The sequence below is a fragment of the Chanodichthys erythropterus genome, chromosome 3 (genome assembly GCF_024489055.1).
Source record: "Chanodichthys erythropterus isolate Z2021 chromosome 3, ASM2448905v1, whole genome shotgun sequence".
In the NCBI taxonomy this organism is placed as follows: Eukaryota; Metazoa; Chordata; class Actinopteri; order Cypriniformes; family Xenocyprididae; genus Chanodichthys; species Chanodichthys erythropterus.
The window spans coordinates 46,570,795-46,586,039 of record NC_090223.1 but is presented as its reverse complement, the minus strand read 5'-3'; the positions used below and the strand labels follow the sequence as shown (position 1 = coordinate 46,586,039).

Here is a 15,245-nt window from a genome sequence, read left to right as displayed (position 1 = left end):
CGCTTTATAGTACAAAATGAAGTTGTGCTTCTGATGAAATGAGGCACTGACACTGTTTTTCATGTTTGAAGCTGTAAAGCTGCTTGATTTTAAGCAATTTATTGAATAAAGGGCTATATGAAGACGTGGCGTGACTGGAGTGCTTCTTTGCAGAGCTCGTGCTAACATTCCCATGCATCAGAGCGCGTTTCCAGACCTCACACACTGGACGCTCAAGGCAGTTGGACATAGTGGTGTATTAGAGGTAAAAAATTATATAAATACTGTTCGGTTTCTCACACAAACCAATCATTTCGTGTCTCAGGACATCAATGTGTCGTCACAAGCCGCAGGGTTTAATTTGGATTTGTCTGTGCATGTTTTTTCTTTACTCTTATAGACGAAACTCCCACTGACACGCATTACTGACAGACGGCAACGGTTGGAGTTAAAAATCATCATTTGTGTTCTACTGAAGAAACAAAGTCACCTACATCTTGGATGCCCTGGGGGTAAGCAGATAAACATCAAATTTTAATTTTTGGGTAACCTATCCCTTTAAGGAACTGGTTTCCTAAAAGGTGCATTCAATAAAATTTTGGTTTGCTGGCTGTTTGTTCCAAATTTATTGTGCTCTTTACTGACCTCTACTGGCCTCTACTGGCCTGGATGCATGAGGTTTGTTTAATACTTGCCACTGCCTCACACCAAATCTGTTTGTTATCATTTGTTAGGTTTTATTCCAATTTGTCTTTGTTTTTCTCTGTTTTATACTATACACGTCAATGTCAATGTATTTTTTTGTGCATTTTGGATGGTTACTCTGGGTTTACAGAGACAGCATTACACCTGTAAGCGGTACAAGAATTCACAAATACACAATCATTCAAAAGTCAGAAGAGTTTTTTTTTTTCTTTTTTGAAGGAATTATTATTTTTTTTTTTTACTAACTATTTATCAAGAATCTTGAAAATACGCATCACATTTTCCACAAACATACTAAGCAGCACAACTATTTTCAACATTATAATAATCAAAAATGTTCAGAAATGTTCATAATCAGAAAACTCTGCCATTCATTTCTTTATGTGTAAAAATAAACATTACGGAGTGCACTTTTAGCATAAACATTACAAGTCAAAGCAAAAAAATTTCATAAAACCGAGACATACCGAAGGGGGGCTTTGGCGATGATTGCAGTGGGTCAGAATCTCATAGAGGGTCACAGCAAAGGACCAAACATCAGAAGCAAAGGAAAACTTGCTCTCCTTCAGGCACTCTATGGCATACCTAAAAAGCCAAGAAATAAAATGTTTTGGAATAACTGCTCTGTCTGTTTTAAGCCCAGAGATCAAATTATTTTTTTTTTTAAAGATGAACAAGTCCAGAGATCAACGTAAAGTTACCATTAACATTTTTTTTATTCAATTATTTTATTTTGTGTGGAATCATTCGATTATTCTAATGTTTTTTGTGTCGATCGATATCAAACATACTTATGCTTTCACTGAGTGACACCACATTGTCTAATGACATCCATGAATCCATTAACAGACCATGTTTTATTGATAAAAGCCTTCTCCAGGATGTTATCATCATTAGAGAACATTATCCAACTCCAAGCCTCCTGCTATTACAGCTTACCAAAATACAGGACTGTCTCCGTCCTCACGAACACGATAGTAGATCTCCCCTTCGGGAATGTACTTTGTCAAGCCAAAGTCACCGATCTTAACCACACCTTCATTCTCCACCAATACATTCCGTGCAGCCAAATCCCGGTGGACATACCGCTTGGAGTGCAGATAGTCCATTCCCTAGATTGGATAACATGGGACAAATCAGTAGAGTAAGGACTATTGGTTTTACTTCATTAGCTTCAATATGACTTTAATGGGTCTGAATTCCTCACCATACAGATCTGCTGTGCGAACAGGAGACTTTGTGCGATTCCCAACCGATGTTTAGGCAGGTACTCTCTAAGGCTTCCAAGTGGAAGATACTCCATGATTAATTGAACCACCTGTCCACCTAAAACAAAATACCACATAGAGTACACCATGAGTTTTGCCTAGTCACATTTTGCATGAGTAGATGAAATATTTCCAATCGAATCCAGGATTTGCTGCTTGCTATTTCTACTCAGTCAGGTGATATTTATAAATAAGGTGGAGTTGTTATTCAAGAGAGAATTTTATTAGGAAAAAAAAACAAAAAAACTAGATACGTCTCCAAGTGCAACATTTAAATTTGAGTCAGTTTTCCTAGAATTTGAAGCATGTTTATCTTCCAAAACACTCATAAACATGAAAGCCACAAAACACAAATTTCATGAGGTCTTTAAGCTAGTGGCTACACGCCAGCTAACAGGAAACTGTAAGGTGAGTGCCAAGCTATCTAGAAAACAAAGGATCTTTTCTGAAAATTGGCATTTGAACTCTCTCTTCAACCTTAGCACCCTCATCCGAGACACAAGTCGATCACCGATACATTTACCTGACATTAATAAATTGTTACAATTGAGGTTTATTCTGAAATTATTAAAAGGTGCAATAGGTGATTATCTACAGAAGCATTTTTGTTATGCTGGTTTGAAAGTCTCCTCATATCCTGATAGCAATCACTACGCTAAGCGGTCTAAATGTATTTTTATAAATATATATCATCTGTGGAAAGTGTAGGACCATAAAATGATTCAGTCCGAATGAAATTATATCATGTTCCGTCAGTCGTGTGTTTTGCATACCACCGTGCAGCCTGTTCACGCAGGCATCATGCGTCATCAGCAAGTTCAGGCAAACAGTTGTTTACGTTCGTTATTGTAGTACTGTTACTCACTGTACTGTAAAGTTTTCTCACCAGTGAATGACACATGTTGTAATCCAATAACGTTGTCTCTGGTCATCTCGCTTCTGGTCTGTGCGCGTTCATGTGTTTTGGAGGAGGCATGGCTTTGGATGGCGATTTGCAAGAAGGGTGGAATTGTATGCTTTTAATGCTAGCAGGCTAAAGTTAGCATTTCCCAGATCACCTATTGCACCTTTAACTCTAGTAGATTACGTAAAGTCCATATCACCACAAATCTATGATCAGGTTAGTAACAGACTAAAATCCAGCTTAGGTGGAGCATTGGGGCACGCAACTGATGTTTTAGCGCCCCAACTAAGAAACTGGCATTAGTCATGTGTACTTAGACTATAGAGGCTAATAATGGAATTTCCATTTAGAACAACAGTGTTGTTAGACATAAATAGGGTGAGTTTCAGTACAGAAATATTATTCTAGCTAAGTGGAAACCAGGGCATGATTATTTAAAGTTAGCATCAGAGGAAGTTCAGTCGGTCAGCTTATTTTTATGGGAATGGTCATGACCTCTGGTTAGATATAGCCTTACTTTAATTAAGCGTGTACAGATCTATAGGGACTAAATAGCATACCTTTAGAAAGAAGCTTACATGGTGTGGCATCTAATGGTATTATCAATTGTCTCTGTCTAATGACCAAGACTGACAAGTTTGTGATTATGAGATTCGTATATCCGGCCGGTGCAAAAGTTATAGGAAACGTTTTAGTTGTACATTTCTATAATGTTTTCAAAACTTTACTGCTTAACACTTCAAAATGTTCAGAGAACATACATGTTTCCAAATGATAAAATGAAATGTTCACTTAATTTTGTTAAAAATTAACAATTTAAATATGAATCAATACATCATCGATCCTTCTTCTAAAATGTGTTTTTGTCCAGCCCTGATTCACCATGGTTAGCCTATTATACGCGTTTATATTTTAGACGGGGCGGGATGGTTTTCACAGAAATTGCGTACATGCTTCACCCGTCCGTGTATTGTCTCATCATATCTGTAAATAGAGAAAAGTTGCTCCAGCTAGTTTGACGCCTGTATGGTGTGGGAGTGAAAGGGTAGTTGGCACAGTGAGTTAGAAAGGTTGACATGGTGCAGCTAAATCTCAAACCTCCGGGGAATCACCAGTTTCAAACAAACACAAAACAACGGAGAGTCTGTTAAAAAAAAAAAATGCAACAGAGCTCGTAATAAAACAAGAATCAACATTAGCTTGGTTTTTGGGAGATGGTGAAAACTGAGGGATTTGAAATGTGAAAGCAATGCAGAGGTGGTGTTTTTATTACTCAACAAATGAGTAAGGTATTTTATTGCCATAGCTGTGCTGGAATTTATTTTCAAGAAAGTACCATGTCTGTTGTTGGGTAAAGCTACAGTAACGTCTTCAGCTAGTCAGCTTGAGATCATTTCCATCTAAACTGGTTACATCTCTTAAGCCTAGTAGTGAATGTTTTATGAGCAGTAGGATAACCATATTCATCCACACAGTCGCGCAGAGCCAAAGCACAACCAAAACAATGTTCTTCCGCAAAATGCACGCAGTTCTGTTTTTTAACTGCTAGAGGGCCAAGAGTTACATAGTGTACCTTTAATGTTTTCTCTAATGTTCGCATTACTAACAAAAAACCGGACATTTGAAAATTCAAAACTTATTGGGAACATTAGCGGTTAACAGTTTTGCTCACCCAGTTCAGTACAACACCCCTTGTATTTGACGATATTGTTGTGGTACAGTGATTTGAGTATTTCGATCTCCTTCATCCAGGAATCGTGGAGGTTACTTCCACTCTCTTGTTTCAAGGCCTTCACTGCCACATATTCTCCTGTTCCATCATTGCCAGGGTCGTAGACGTACAGCATCACCTTTCCAAAATGTCCCTGTTGGCAGGTCACACAGTAACATTTGAAACTGACATACTGTATGACGGTAATACCTGAACACACTCTTGAGCAGAAACCGTAAACTGACCTCTCCCAGATCCCTGATCTTCTTTAGGTAACGTTTGTAAAAGATGCTGGGGTCTCTGTCCGGAAGTGACTCGCATTCGGATGAAATGTCTGGATCTTTTGAAAAAGACGATAACAATTTCTTAAGTCACAAACAAAAATATTTTTAGAAAATTTAACATGGTATTTTACTATGAAAATACAATGAAACATGAATATAGTAATCATTCAGTACCACGGTATCACCTAGGGATGAATCAACATCTAAATGTTGGTCGTTATGATATTTGTTATGGTTGATGATAACCAATATAATGGCCAACAATATAAATTGATATTATTCCAAAAAAAAAAAAAAAAAAAAAAAAAATCAGTGCAAGATTAAATTTTCATGCTTCAATACATCAAAATGTTAATGCATGATAAATGATATGACAAATAATTGTTTAGTACTTTTGCAACATGAGATTATTATATTTTTAATCAGAAAAAAAAAAAGACCAATATCAGCTAATACTAATACGGATCATGTGAAAAATACTAATAACGTCCGCTAACAGTGACGATTTTTGGTTTAAACCAAATATTTTGGACACACTGGGTCGAAAACCAGCTAATTTTAACTGACCTTTTATTTGGAATAACTACAAAAATTCTATTACTATTTTAATATATTTCTTACTGATTAAACATTACACTTATTCTTCTTTTAATTAACATTACTATAATAACTACAAATTTTTTTTTTATAAATATTATAAAATTGTATGAATAGACAATGTTAAATTAAACAAAACAAACAAAGATATACATTTTTTGAAAAACACTATTATGATGAACAGAGAAAGAATGTCTAGCAGTGATCTTAAAAGCTCCCATTTCCCCCTCTAATAGAAGCACCTTTCAACACCAAAAAAGGATGTTTTGCATTTCTGAGGGACTGGTGACAGGTTATTTATTAATAGCAGCAGCTTCTCTATCTCCTCAAATGAGAAATGGTTTCTCGTGTATTTGATTAGATGTTGCATTAAATAGTCGCACAGCTTCCGTGCAAACACAGGAAATTGCTTGAAATTGCTTTTTGATGCACTAATAAGAGACTGAGAGCGAATGCTTCCGGGCAAATTTTATGAACTACTAGGAAACATAAATGCTAGCTGAATTTGCAATCACATGTCAGTTTTGACCTCAATTGTCTTAAGCAAGTTTGACAGATACTGTTCATCTTGCGTCCCTAGTATTACCCAAAATGTAAATTCTGTCATTGTTTGCTCACCCTCATGACAAACCTGTATGACTTTCTTCCTTCTGTGGAACTCAAGAAGAACAATGCACCTTATTGACTTTCATTGTATGAACAAAAGAAAAAGAAAAAAAGGCACCACCACCAGAATATTTTTCAAAATATCTTCTTTTGTGTTTTGGAATGACATGAGGATGAGTAAATGATGACAGAATTTTCATTTTTGGGTGAACTATCCAACTCCATCTAGCCTCTTTTCCACCGTTGGTCCGAACGGTTCTAAGAACGGTAAGGAAGCAATTTTTTTTGTCCACTTGAGCATCGTTCTCGGCCAAGAATTCTCAGCATGGTTAGCTGGTAGAGTGCGGGTAGTGACGTCGCAACTCAGGATTGGTGACTTGTCCGTTGCCTGGCTACCAGTTTCTCTGTAGCTGGCCAAGTGCGCTATTTGAGCGAAGTAAACACAAGTTAATAATAGAAATATTCGATCATCATCCATAACACGCTCATACCATCTGTAAACTCTTGCACTACCAAGGCAACGACTGACACATTTGTATTAAAATTCAAAAGTGCTCTGTTATCAGACACACAGTGGAAAAATCAAACCATATTCATACAGGCTGGGCTGGATCAGCACGGATTGGATCGGTTAAGCAACGAGAACGGTTTGGCCCGACAGTGGAAAACTGGCTTTAGTACCATGGTACTGATAATACAATAAAACAACAACAAAAACACAACATGATTTGACTGCATTAAAAAGCTCACTTTTAATCTGAATCTCCGTTAGCTCTCTCAGAATGGTCCGGAATGACGGCCGTCCGGCAGGATCGTAGGTCAGACACATGCTGATAAAGCTGGCCAGCTCTTGAGATGACGGCACCGCCAGACGACTCTGCGTCTCATAGAATCGCTCTTTCTGTAGACGGAGGAGAGTTTGTAAGAAAACAGTGAGAGTGTGCGGTGTCAGGTACACAGCAGGAGGAAGCCGTACCTCAGGCAGTGTGCTGCCACTGATAGGAAGATCTCCGTTGTTGCAGATTTCCAGCAGAGTTGCTCCAAAGCTCCACTGGTCGGCAGCGCTTCCTATACGGGCCCCATCGGCGATACACTCCGGAGCGATCCACGGGATTCTCTCCACACGCTCTTTACATAAAACACAAACACAGATTTTTACATTTTTTTGGAGTAAATGGTTCTTTCCTCTGCAAACCCTGCCATTATGATCTTACACTAAAAATACAGGTCTAAAACCTTTTGAGCTTGCCCACTTTCGATCACTTCCAGAGGTAGTCGAAAAAACATTAGCCTGGATTGCTTGCGTAGTGTAAACGCTCATGTGGTTGAATGTGTTCAAACAACCACAAAAGACCGCCAACTCTTCGCATACTGACCTAATGCGTAACATTATGCCAGATAAAACGGATTTAAAACTTTTGTTGGCTGAAGACCCAAATTTAGTTTAAAGATGAAAAATGTACCAAGCACAATGTTCTCTGACCATTCCTGATTTCAAACATGCACAGCGTTCAGCATGGTTGTGGATATCAGAGCAGAAACAGAAGTTGATGCTCTCCGTGTTTCCATCGTCTTCATGCGTGTTCATATGTAAACTGCATGAGCTGATTTCCTCTATTAGATCAATAGAGGAAATCATAGACCCCCCCAGCGAAGAAATCAGGACAGAAGTGGTTGAAATTGGACAAAAGAGGATTAAAACATCAGGTGTAAACTGGTATGCGTCTCCCTCATCTACTTGTTGTCCGATCGACAAAACACATCTTAATACCAGGTATAAACAGGGCTTTAGTGTGTTCTGAGTGACTTTTAGTGTGTTGCTAATTCATTGTGTGGGTGTATCATAAATGGTGTGCTGAAGTTTAACACTTCTGTCACTGTTTCTGTCACTGTTCATTCTGGACAGCTGTTTCAGTGCTGTTAATATGATCATCCTGACATTAAAAAAATGTGCTAGACTAAAGGAAGTGAGCATCACCATTAGGAAGTGGTTGGTTTGTAGCTTCCTGTTCTATCAACCCTGAGAGAATCTGATGAAGTAAACAGTAGTGACAAGCAGAGTGAACTAACTAGAGAAATGACACAGATAGAGAGGGACAGGATGTACTCAACTCGATGTACATTATGTGCGAATAACAACACAGTTTTCGCTTACCTCCACGAGACAGAGCTGACAGAGAAATGCCTGGGTCACTGAGCTTCACAAAAGGGGATGAGCCCTCCTCCAAACCTTTCTTGACCACGAGAATATTCTTTCCACAGACATTTCCATGGACCAAGCGCTTTGTCTCCTGTGAAGAACAAGGTGATGGGTCAATCTCACAAAAAAAAAAAAAAAAAAATTATATTATATTATATACACACACACACACAGTGCACAGCATGAATGAGTACACCCCCTCTGAAACTTCTGAAAGTCAGCAATTACTCAGTTACTTAGAAGACATGTTAGGGTTCTTTAAAGATATAATGTTCCAGCAAGTTTACCAAATAAGCATGTCAAAATTATTCAGGAAAAAATTATTTTCTTATCAAGGTGATAAAATGTTGTGTAGCAAAAATGTTTAAGGCAATGTTTAGTCAACAGGTAAGTATGGTGAACCAAAACATTTAAAGAGAAGTGATTTCTTGACCATTAAAAGTGTTAAATAGCCTGAATCATTCTCAGACTTCATGCTGACAACAATGGAAGCACTTGAGAGAGAATCATCAGGTGACTTATTTCTTAGTACAAAAGAGGACAGTGGTATTACAGAGGATTACCAAATCATTGTTTTAAGTGTGAAAACATAGCAAAAGTAACACAGAAATTCAAAAACAATGGACTTGTGACAAGGCCCCTGATATAATCAGGCCTTCATTTTTTTAAGCTTTCATTTAGTGATGAGGGATTTTTTTTGCTAGACAAAGTGCAGGAGAAATACCAAGCGAGTGTCTCAGAGCCAGAAAAAGCTATGAAAAGAGTGACTGTTTATCTCACAGAGTAAGATGCAGCCTTCAGAAGTGGAGTGTATGGTTGTTGTCCACTCTGGAACTACTGTACACACTGTAGCCAAAGCACAATAAAGTCAGTTTCCAAGGTCCATATTTACAAAATATAGACTTCTGGGAATCAATACTCTGGTCACATGAGACCAAATCAATCATTTTTGATCTAAAAGCATCCAAAATGTTATGGTGTTGCTCGAGGAGGAGTACAGTTGCCACAGTATAGTTCAGTGGTAGTAAAGCTCTTATATAGGGATGTATGAGTGCTGAAGGTGTGAGGGAGTTGTGCTTTATCAATACTGTCATGAATTCACACACCACTGTGTAATTTAATACACAAACTTCCTCATTCCCTGCATTGTTGGGCATTTTTTCAACATGACAATGAGGATATGCATTCTCCCAAGGTGAAAAACCCTTCTGTGGACATGTATTTCACCCAATCTTAACACTCTTGAGCACCTGTGGAGGATTCTGTAGAGACGAGCTGAGCAACACTCCCCATTAAAGATCAAGGCATTTAAGGAGGTTATCCTCCAGGAGTTAAACAGGACAGATTGGCTAATTTACTTATTTTATGGCTATTAATGACATATATTTTTCAGTTTTTATTATGTATACATTTAATACATTTTAGTTTTGCCATCTTTCCATGAATTGTATCAGTTATCATAAAGAAAATACATCTTTAGTATATTCAGAGGGGGTGTACTCATTTATGCTGTGCACTGTATATATATTATGCATGATGTGGAGGCAAAAAAAACGCCTGACAAGAAGTGAAGTGCATTCATTTCATTTAATGCATAGCTAGCTGTGTATTATCCCATTTATACCATGGTCATTTGCCAGCATTGACAACTTAAAGTTGTCACTGATACTTTTGCAGCACAATATTTGACCGGAAAGGTAAAAATTATGATTATGTAAAGGTAAAAATGATGATTATGACTCATTAGATCTAGCACTCTGTCTGCTTTAAATCAGACACAGAGATAAAGTAGTTTGTGGTAAGATTACATTACAGCATTTTTTAATTGATTGTCTAGAGAGAGAGAGAGAGAGAGATGAGTATGTGAATTACTCTGTTCAGCATCCCTCTTTACTAATTACGAAGCTGTGATTTTAATTCTTCAAACCCAGCAATGTTACCCCCTTGTTGCTGAGAAATATAATGTAATAATTCAGTAGCAAATCTGTTTTATTAATAAAAGTCACGGGCCAGGGTTGTATGCATATTTGTGCACTGCAAAAAAACACGCTTTAAATGTAAACAGCGCATTAATAGAGAATGATAATTAAACTTAGAACCACCTGTGCATTAAATGATTTAATTGCACACCTCCCAGCCAATCAGAATCGAGTATTCATACAGACCATGGTATGTATAAATACGTCATTACAATTTCATGACAATTAATCATCATTAATTATCTCATTCTCATTACTATAATGCAGTAAGAAAATCTTAAAACAAATACTTTTTAAATTAATATCTGTATATAGAAATGATTATAATGACCTTGATTTAAATATACTGTAGCATGTTAATTGGTCTCATCTTGGTCGTTAATTATTTAGAGGTGAAATATGACTTGAAATGTATAAATTCAATGGTTTTTTTAAAGTTTAAATGTGTTTGTTTTTTGTTAAATAATGTTCCTATGCAACAAACAAACAAACCCACTACAAATAGGCCTCGTATTTTTCATGTTATTCATTCTAACAGAGACTAATAATGTAGAATAAGAGATTTTTGGCAATTATGGATGCAAGTTGTTCTATTTTAAAAGTCCCATATCGAATTCATCACTCACAAGGTAGCAAAGAGCGCTGGCAAGCTGTTTAGCCACAGTAAACTTCCACTGAGGAGTGACACGGCCCTTCTCTCTGTGCAGGAACACATCTAATGGGCCGAACTCCACAAACTCCTCCACCATGATGTCTGTTAAAAAACAAAACAAAAAAAAACTGTAGAGTCAACAGATAAATAATGTGTCTGGCGGATGCTAAAAAGTACAGATTGTGCATAAAAAGGAGCTCAACAAAAAACAGTCACAAACAGTGATGACGACACTTGTGGCCTTTAAAGAGGAAGTCAAAAAGAGCACAACACTCACTCTCGGATCCCTTGACTGAAACGCCATGCACAAAGACCAGATGACAGTGTGACACCTGACTCATGAGACTAGCCGTCTCAAAGAATGCCTAGACAAAAACACAAAGACAATGAGAAAAACATCTGTGCTTTTGCCATTGTTTTTATCGTACGACACCGAACCAGACAACTCTTACTAGCGCTATGTCCTTGTGGCTCTGGTCCAGAATTTTAAGGACGACCCGGATGCCTTTCTTGTTGCAGAGATTGTTATTGGATTCGTTGTCATCATCCTCTAGCGAACCATGGATCTTCAGCCAGCCTGCGTAAATGTTAGTCCTGGTGCCTCGTCCCAGATGCTGCTCCTGTATCCATTAAATAAGGTCAACAGGTGTTTTGTCGATTATGGGTATTTCATGACCCAGGGGCTGACTTTTTTCTTTATGTTTCATGAAGTATGCATTCTTTATGATTTATTTTTGAAAACAATTTGACAACAAATTACATTCATGATGTAATTTCCATCACTACAAAATATTCTGAAATCAATGTCAATTTTTAAATGTTTAAACTTAAAGTGTAATTTTGTTACACTATGCAAAAAAAATAACATTTTTTAAAAATCATCAACTATTTCCACCTTCATAAATTGAGATTTGATGTAAAGGCCGCTCATTAAATGTGCCATCGAACGTTTTTTTTTTACAAGATGTAATATAAGTCTAAGGTGTCCCCTGAATGTGTCTGTGAAGTTTCAGCTCAAAATACCCCATAGATTTTTTTAATTAATTTTTTAACTGCATATTTTGGGGCATCATTAAATATGAGCCGGTTTATGCGGTGCGGCCCCTTTAAATCTCGAGGAGCTCACGCTTGCCTTAAACAGTGCCTAAACAAAGTTTACACAGCTAATATAACCCTCAAAATGGATCTTTACAAAGTGTTCGTCATGCATACTGCATGCATGCGTCGGATTATGTGAGTATTGTATTTATTTAGATGTTTACATTTGATTCTGAATGAGTTTGATAGTGCTCTGTGACTAACAGCTAATGCTGCACTGTTGGAGAGATTTATAAAGAATGAAGTTGTGTTTATGAATTATACAGACTGCAAGTGTTTAAAAATGAAAATAACGACAGTCTTGTCTCCGTGAATACAGTAAGAAACAATGGTAACTTTAACCACATTTAACAGTACATTAGCAACATGCTAACGAAACAATTTACAAATATCACTAAAAATATCATGATATCATGGATCATGTCAGTTATTATTGCTCCATCTGCCATTTTTCACTATTGTCCTTGCTTGCTTACCTAGTCTGATGATTCAGCTGTGCACAGATCCAGACGTTAATACTGGCTGCCCTTGTCTAATGCCTTGAACATGAGCTGACATATGCAAATATTGGGGGGTACATATTAATTATACCCGACTGTTACTTAAAAGTCGGTGTTATGTTGATATTCGCCTGTTCTTCGGAGGTCTTTTAAACAAATGAGATTTATATAAGAAAGAGGAAACAATGGAGTTTGAGACTCACTGTATGTCATTTCCATGTACTGAACTCTTGTTATTTAACTATGCCAAGATAAATTCAATTTTTAATTCGAGGGCACCTTTAAGTTTCATTAAAAATGACAGAATTTTCCTGTGATGCACGTTTATACACTGATTAAAGGTTTATTTCATAAAGATCCTCCAGGTTAAAGGCGCACAAAGTTGAAGAATCACATTTAAAATATGACAAACTACATGTCTGATAAGTAGAGAAGTGTTGTCTGCTTTCATTTTATCAGTACAATCTGCCCAAGTGGAATGCATGAAAATGTCCTTATCAATGGTTGTAGAGCTCAGCTCATGAGGATAAGTAGGTGACTGATTGTGTACAACCACATACCTTTGTAATCTCCTTGTCCTTAATTTGATGAAACCTCAGTTGGCTCAGGTTGAGGGTTTCAGAGACAGTTTTAATGCTACTGTTTGCACCCTTTCTCATTACGAGAAGGTTTGATAACTCTGCAAAAGAACCATAAAAACGATTAACAGGATGACTCAAATGATAAGAATCATGTACTTCTGTGGAATTTTTCCTAATCAGAGATTCACTCCAGGATGACTCAGTGGTTTGACTGTAGATTCTGCCAAGCTGAAAATACACAAACACACACACACACCTCCTAATCTGGGCAGGCAGCACTTCTTCAATGTGAAACTGTCTTCTCCAGACTTTAGCACGAAGGTCTTTAAGCTATTGGTGAGCTCCTTTATGCTGGAGAACTCTTGATCCCAGCCTTCCAATTTGAACATGGAGCCCTTCTGGGTAATTCGGAACTGTTTGTATATTGGATTTTCCCCTTCCTGCCAAAAAGTCAATCAGAAATTACTTTAAAGTAGCGATGAAACGGAAGTAGTGATAGATGTTTTCTTCTGTTCTGTGACGTAAAACCAAGTGAAACAGATTATTGAAAGAAAAAAGTAGGGCAGGGACCTCTATGCATTGGATTTTGAGATGTTGCCATTACTCTCAATGGTGGAGGCAGATAAACATGAGCTTTCAGGGGTGGAGTTTATCAGAGTAAAAGATTGGAGAAGTCCTGCATACGTCACCAGAGAGAAGTCTGCATAGAACCAACTTTTTCCTTTCAATAATCTGTTTCACTTGGAATAGTGACTCAGATAGTTCATTTTCACCAGAAGGTCCAGTTATGACATTTTGATTGAGCAATACGAGGGGGGAAAAATTACAAATGAAACCTATGCATGGATGAATTGTTCACAATAAGATCTATAACACACATTTAGAAAAAAAGAGTGTGTGAATTTATAAAGGTAAATATATATATAAAAAAAATTAAATAAAAGGTAATTACAACTTATCTCACAACTCTGATTTTTTTTCTCTCTCAGAATTGCATGATAAAGTCACAATTCTGAGGGAAAAAATAATAAACTCACAATTCTAAGAAGTCAGAATTGTGAGAATTGCAATCGCGAGTTAATATCTTGCAATTCTAAGAAAAAAAGTCAGAATTGTGAGACAAAAAGTCACAATTGTCATTTAAATTGTTTTATTCTGTGGTGGAAACAAGCTTCCATAATGTGTATTATATTATTTTTGCCTGTTTTATCATCTGCCAAGCAAAAACAGGAAGCTTCAAAAGTAATAATACACTCTCCTCAACATGCGACACATTCATGCACATAGCACAAAAGGTGTGGGATGAGCTAAGGGGATTTTACGCAATAGGCAGCAACTATTTATCTTACCACCACTCATGTTTATATGCACTTTTGCATACGCTCAAGAAGGTGTACAAAACAGCTAGTAAAATATTGTTCTTTGACCACATAAAATGTACGCTGCAGCCGCCAAAAGAGCTTTCCATATTTAGTGGTGTGCGGCACTAGCAAAAAGTGGCAGGATTCTCGTGAACAAGCTTGACAAGAAACCTTCCCATTTACAATAAATAGGAAACTCACAGTTGCCAACTAGTCAAGTCAAGTCAAAGCAAATTTGTCTCTCTACTATGTAAATTCCCTTAACACACCCAAGCTAAATTCTTGCCTTATTAATCACCCCTAATTATGCATTGATTTCACAATTCTTCAACTCCTCTAATCAAACCGTTAACATTGAATTAACCCTTTTCTAGAGAATTACCTTTGTTTGACTCAGAGATGCCAGTATTATTCGATGGTAATCCAAAACACTCCAGCGCACGATAAACGCTCCCTCCTCTGGTTCTTTCTTTAGTTTTTGGAGCACAAAGTCATCCCTAGCAATAGGAAAAAGAATGAACATGTCAATAAAAATGGAAGAGGACCACATGGCCACACTGCATGTGAAAACACAAGTGACGTACAGTATGGGACCGTGCAGATCATTGGTCTCACTGAGAACCACTCTGGGCGGAGCCACTTCGTGACAAAGATAATGATGTGCATCGGTTGTAAGGCGGAAATACCCATCAAGCAATGAAACCAGAGAGCGAGCCTGGAGACTGGAGCCCAAATGCATGTCCTGGAACACAAATACATGTAGGTGGGACACATATCATACAAACACAAAAGATGGAAACCAAATACAGCTTTACCAGAC

At 37.3% G+C, this 15,245-nt stretch overlaps 1 protein-coding gene across 1 annotated transcript in view; it reads right to left on the bottom strand.

The window, feature by feature from the left end:
* The window catches only part of tyk2 (tyrosine kinase 2), a 33,354-nt gene that overhangs the window by 3,953 nt on the left and 14,156 nt on the right, over positions 1 to 15,245 (bottom strand). Inside the window, exons 8-22 of the mRNA XM_067382523.1 lie at positions 15,010 to 15,167; positions 14,808 to 14,922; positions 13,321 to 13,504; positions 13,044 to 13,162; positions 11,338 to 11,505; positions 11,163 to 11,250; positions 10,860 to 10,987; positions 8,210 to 8,345; positions 7,031 to 7,182; positions 6,805 to 6,955; positions 4,813 to 4,907; positions 4,529 to 4,721; positions 1,892 to 2,010; positions 1,624 to 1,796; positions 1,152 to 1,269 (exon numbers count right to left, since the gene is read on the bottom strand). Coding sequence (XP_067238624.1) covers positions 1,152 to 1,269; positions 1,624 to 1,796; positions 1,892 to 2,010; positions 4,529 to 4,721; positions 4,813 to 4,907; positions 6,805 to 6,955; positions 7,031 to 7,182; positions 8,210 to 8,345; positions 10,860 to 10,987; positions 11,163 to 11,250; positions 11,338 to 11,505; positions 13,044 to 13,162; positions 13,321 to 13,504; positions 14,808 to 14,922; positions 15,010 to 15,167 — 2,097 coding nt within the window. The remainder of the gene's footprint in view (positions 1 to 1,151; positions 1,270 to 1,623; positions 1,797 to 1,891; positions 2,011 to 4,528; positions 4,722 to 4,812; positions 4,908 to 6,804; positions 6,956 to 7,030; positions 7,183 to 8,209; positions 8,346 to 10,859; positions 10,988 to 11,162; positions 11,251 to 11,337; positions 11,506 to 13,043; positions 13,163 to 13,320; positions 13,505 to 14,807; positions 14,923 to 15,009; positions 15,168 to 15,245) is intronic.